Source organism: Herpailurus yagouaroundi, unplaced genomic scaffold (genome assembly GCF_014898765.1).
Source record: "Herpailurus yagouaroundi ecotype Mexico unplaced genomic scaffold, PumYag 29, whole genome shotgun sequence".
Lineage (NCBI taxonomy): Eukaryota > Metazoa > Chordata > Mammalia > Carnivora > Felidae > Herpailurus > Herpailurus yagouaroundi.
In genome coordinates, this window is record NW_024412377.1 from 50480701 (window position 1) to 50486700 (window position 6000).

Below are 6000 nucleotides of genomic sequence, written 5' to 3' on the forward strand. Positions count from 1 at the left end.
AAAAAAAAAAGGGAATAAAGATAGAGAGGTGTCTCTACCTTGAACTTGAGCTCAGATTCAGAGATGTCCTGGGTAAGGCCACAGGAACAGACTGTGTCAGGGTTTGGGGCTGGTGGTAATGGATTGGAAGTACATTCTGTTGTCTGTGTTGGTACTGGCCACTGGACTCCTCTTCTTGGCTATGTGAATAAAGATGCTACGAATCTAATTCATGTGCCCATGAAGGAGTCCAAGACACAGGGACATACTTGTGTGACACAAAATTAGAAAACTCATGTCTTCACTTTAGGAGTAAAACACAGCTCAACTTGAACCACTGTTAGGATTACAAGAAATGCAGTACTACTCCAATAGGTCCAGTTTTGTAACTGACATCCAAGGACATACCCTGGGCAAGGATAATGGCAGTTAGAGAGTAAAACATCACCTTCCAGGTACCAGAGAAAACTGACCAGACAGGAACTGAGGAGAGAAATGTGAGAAGATGGAGTTTCTGCAAAACGCTTTGGGTCCTTTGAGAAATAACCAGATGAAATTTTAAGGAGGATAAAAGTCCTGCTTCAACAAGAGGGGCCAAGAGTCCAGGACTATTGCTATTTTCATTCTTTTCATATCCACAAAAGTGGTAAAAACTAGAAGGTATTAAGAAAATTGGAAGGAAATGCCAGATTTTAACAGGTTTATCTCTGGGTGGTATGATTACAGTACGTAATTGTTACTACCTTTAAATTTTCTGTATTTCCCAAAACTCATCTCCAATGAACAGTATTATTTTATGAGAGTAAAAAAGTTTCCAAGTCAACCATTCAATTCTAGTAATATAAAAATGCTATTTCTAAGATTAATTTTCAAGCTAACACCAAAATCTGCTTTTCAGACTTCTAGACAACTACTTCTTATTATATATGCAAAGTAACTGTCCCTCTTCTTAGGATTGGGAGTATATTTAATTTTGGTTATACATTTCAATCATAACAAAAGAAATCATACCCTCCAAATTTATTTATACCCCCACCATTACATTTACTGTGTGGCTTTTGGTTCACCTGTGTTTTAACATTCCATTCCAAAGTAGGAAGTTCATTTTCATCGGCAGACCAGAGTCTTAAAATTTAGGACTAGCAGACCCAGACAAACACAATATTGCTAAAGATGAAGAAGTTCTGAGCTATACCATGAACCTCATCAGATAATTTATACAAATCATCCACTATATAGGTGGTCGCATCTCATGCCGATTCTCCTGCATCATAAACTTGATTCCCTAAAATGATGAAAATAATCAAGTCTATAATTGTTAAAATATTCTACAGCCTATCTTTGGAAATTCTTGTCTTGTGATATAGAAAAGCTCATGAGTATCTCTGTAAACATAATCTTAAGGTCCATTTCATATTGATTGTTTTTTTTTTTAAATTTTTCTTAATGTTTGTTTATTTCTGAGAGAGAGACAAAGCACGAACAGGGGAGGGGCAGAGAGAGAGGGAGACACAGAATCTGAGGCAGGCTCCAGTCTCTGAGATGTCAGCACAGAGCCCGACGTGGGGCTCGAACCCATGAACCATGAGATCATGACCTGAGCCTAAGTCAGACACTCAACCGACTGAGCCACCCAGGCAACCCTCATATTAAGGTTGTTTTTAAACGCAGAAATAAAATTTGAGGCATAACCCCAGCTATTATTTCTATAAAATTATATTTACTTAAAAAACAAATATTAAAAACCCTGTTCTGGAACTTAGCAAAGCCTCAGTTTATTAACAGTGTTCATGAAAAATATTTTATTGGTAATGAAAAACCATATTTGGTCATACATTTCAAAAACAAGGTCACATTCTTACCTGGAGATTTGATGGCCAGCATAGAGGAGCAGGGCAGTCAAAAAATACAGGTAAAGCTGAACCAGATGCTGTCTGGGCAAGGTTAGTAGCACAACACTTAAAATATAACCTGTAGTAGAAATAAAGAAAGATTATAAATAAAATATAATTCTAATTTAGTCTTCCAATTAATTATACTAATAAAAAGAACCTGAAGTCAATTACTTTCCAATTAAGTTTCAACAACTTTCAGGTTTTTTACTTCATACCAAAGTAAGTTTAATACAGTAAAAATCACTATGGACTTTTTGTTGAAAACAAAGCATTTTTCACTTTTTTTGTAGCCTTCTCTGCTTTACAATCAAGTATACCACACAAAGGTACAACAGCACTCCTCTCATTATCTACCTTTCCTTGATGTCAACTTACTTGTTCTACACCAATTCTCTCATCCTCTCATCCCAGAGGAAACACTGCTTAATGTCCCTCTCTAAAGCTGCCTCTTCCACTTGACTCAAGATCTTATTTTTCTAATTCTTAATCTCCTACATCTTCAATCATCCCCCTAACACCAGTGTTCACTTTTCTCTTCAAAGGACATACAGGGCTCTTCTTCCAATCTTGAGAAACTTCTCTTCACGATATTATCTATTTTTCTCATTCCACTGACAAATGTTGTAAACTATCTGTACTAATGCCTCCATTCTCTAACACTCCATTATTTCCTCTTAATCGTCTACAATCTATAAATGCTCTGTGAATCTTCTTTGCCCTTCTACTCTAAAAAAAAACTCAGAAGTCAACAACTGCCTACTTGTCAAACCTAAAACACCCTGCTTATCCTTGTCCCGGCAACCACCCTCAAAACTGGCTCTATGGCATGGATTTCCTTATAACCTCCAAATTCCCCCGCTGCTTTTTACCCCCTCAAATGAACAAAGGAAATTTAGTCCCTAAACTGCTTTTTCCCCTACAAAGTATTTAGCTCAAGCAATTTATGTTGCTGCTTCAAATATACCATTCTAAATGTATGTTATCAACAAAGTTACTGAGAACCTACCTACTGCATATGCCAAAAAAAAAAAAAAAGCAATCATTTCTTATTCTAAGCAGATATATCATATCTCACAATGCCTGGGATATAATCCACTTAAATGTTCTCATATACAAGTACAAACTGAGCACCCATCCTCCTCCCTCAACAGGCTGGCTCACCCTCTTTCTCCCCTAAATCCCATTCACTCGGACTCAAACCTGAGTCATCTTTCCGTCATCACCAAGTCCTGCTGAGTCTTTCCCAGTGAAGTGTCTCATGTCACCCTTCCTTTCCAGTCCCTATGCCCCATATCCCAGTCCACTCTCAATATAATAGCATACTAATAGCTATTCTTCTTTCAGTCTCTTTCCATCCTCATTGATCCTACACTTCAGTACAAAACCATCACCTTCATCTAGACAAATCTCTTGCTTAAAAACCTTCAAAAGTTCTTAACTTCTCAGTCTGACAGTCTAGGTCTTGCAATATCTGGTTCTTGTCTACTCTTCCATAACTATTTTCCATTTATTAGCGAGTCTTATTACGGTACAGATAACCCTTCTTAGTACCCAATGCACCTCTCATGCTTAAAGCTAAGGAGACAGGAGCACTATGCTAGGGACTAAAGAGGTAGAATTCAGATTTCCCACATATCCTAACTTTAAGAACAATCCAGCAGAAACTAGACAGAAGTATTTCTACTAACTTTTAATTTCTTAAAATAATTTCCCCAATTTATTTTTTAATCCCTATCTCAAAGGACTTTAGAGGTATTTAAAAATGATGTTTATTATATTTAGCAAGCATGTTTAGTGTTTGTGACTGAGGATTTTCTATTCAATCTACTGCATGAAAACTCTCCATAAGTTCTCTTTTAATGAACTATCATTTTCCTTTCCAGATATTCCTATCTTTCCCTTTTTGTGCACATCTCATAAAATAGCTGTCAAATCCTCTAGACTAAACATACTGATTTTATTCATTCTATTATCCACTCAACCAATTATTACATATAAAGTGTGAACCATATGCATTTCTAGACATGAAAGATCCAAACAATAAAGTAATCATAGTCTAGTGAAAAAACATGGACAAAAGTATGATACAATATTGGTGCTGTAATATACAAATATTAGAAGGGCTATTATTAAGTGATTAAGCTTGACCTGGACTGAGAACAGTGAATTTATCAGGCTAAGAAAAAGAAAAACATTTTAGGAAAAGAGAATAGCAGGCATGAAAACCATAAAAAAAAAAAAAAAAGGATGTTTTCAGGAGACCATAAACTCTGTAGGCTAGACTAAAATTTGGTGTAAATAAAAAAGTACTAGGAGATGATGCTGATAGAACTGGTGGCTAACACTTCAATATAAAGCCTTGTATACACTAATAAAGAGTTTAGACTGGGCCAACAGTTCTCAAATCCTTTAGATACACTTTTAAGTGAGGTAAGAAAACAAAAAACAAAACAACAAAAACCCTATGGCCCAATTATCCCCCTCCTTTTTCACACTGCAGTGGAAAAATAACTCAGTGATAACAAAAAAATGTCACACAAGAATCTTAAGCAATTATGAATACTGCTAAAGCAAGAACAGTATGAGTAATTTATCTAAATTATAACATGTATATAATCTAATTATTTGAAAAATACAAGCCAAAACTATTGCCCATGCAAATATGCATCACTATTCACTCTAAACTATCACAACAAACTCAACTGATGATGATGAAGATAACCCAACAATAATTTATAATTAAAATGCAAGACATGCAGCATTGAAAAATGATGACCTACCTAAAATAACATTAATGAATGTTCCTAACAAAATGCAGGGATTTCTGCTATTTAAAGGTTATTTTAGTAGTGAGGGGAAAAATGAGGACCTAGAATAAATCGGCAGCTTTGGTATGGAGTTGGCAGGGTCACCTATGAGAAACATATTTAAAGAAGTCTTTTTTTTTTTTAATTTTTTTTTCAACGTTTATTTATTTTTGGGACAGAGAGAGACAGAGCATGAACGGGGGAGGGGCAGAGAGAGAGGGAGACACAGAATTGGAAACAGGCTCCAGGCTCCGAGCCATCAGCCCAGAGCCTGACGCGGGGCTCGAACTCACGGACTGTGAGATCGTGACCTGGCTGAAGTCGGACGCTTAACCGACTGCGCCACCCAGGCGCCCCAAGCAAAACAGTTCTATAATTAGCATTCCAATTATATTTAGACAATCACTTCTTTTTGCTATTCTCAGACAAAACCCACCCTGGAAAGCTTCTCAATTTGAAGGTACAATTATATTCCATAAACATGAACTTTACCATTCCCTACCTTGATTTTTAAGTTTAAGCTCTTAATAATAATTAAAGGATATAAAAGGGGGGTCACAATATCAATAAAAGAGACAAAATACCTAGGAATGAACTGAACAATAAATGCCCAAGACCTATATAATAAAAACTTTAAAACACTCCAGGACTCAAAAGAAACCTGGAACATAGGGAGGCTTTCTGTGTTCATACATAGAGAAGAGTTAACATTTTTAAGCTACCTCTTCATCTTAACTTAAACTAAGTATCTAAAGTTCGTATAGCCAACAATATCAGAAAAACTCTGAGGGATAAATAAAAAACAATGAAAGGACTAAGTCTAGACAGTACAACATAGTCTAAATATTTATTATGACCACACACTTAAAAAACAGGAATAAATATCAGAAATGGAACCAAATATATGGGAGAACTTAGTATATAATGATTAGCCAGGAAAAGATGAACTGTTTCATAAATACATGGAAACCACCAGATAGTTATCTAGGGGAAAAAATTATACCTACAACACACTGTACATGCAGATAAATCCTAAGTGGAGCAAAGATGTAAATGTAAAAAATGAAATAAGAATAATGGAGTAAAATATGATAGAGAAGCCTTTTCTAATTGAGTCAAAATTCTAAGTTCTAAAAGAAAAAACAATAGGGGTGTCTGGGTGGCTCAGTTGGTTAAGCGCCCCACTTCGGCTCAGGTCGTGATCTCACAGTTCACAAGTTCAAGCCCCACACTGGACTCTCTGCTGTCAGCACAGAGCTCGCTTCGGATCCTCTGTCCCCTTCAATCTCTACCCCTCCCCAGCTCATTCATTCTCTCTC

At 36.2% G+C, this 6000-nt stretch overlaps 1 protein-coding gene and 1 non-coding gene across 2 annotated transcripts in view; both read right to left on the reverse strand.

Annotated features, from left to right (window-relative positions):
- The window catches only part of RNF145 (ring finger protein 145), a 57960-nt gene that overhangs the window by 41586 nt on the left and 10374 nt on the right, over positions 1 to 6000 (reverse strand). The window contains exon 3 of the mRNA XM_040443459.1: positions 1842 to 1950. Coding sequence (XP_040299393.1) covers positions 1842 to 1950 — 109 coding nt within the window. The remainder of the gene's footprint in view (positions 1 to 1841; positions 1951 to 6000) is intronic.
- Positions 1534 to 1618, reverse strand: TRNAL-UAG (transfer RNA leucine (anticodon UAG)). Its single transcript has one exon. It is a non-coding gene; the product is annotated as a tRNA-Leu (tRNA).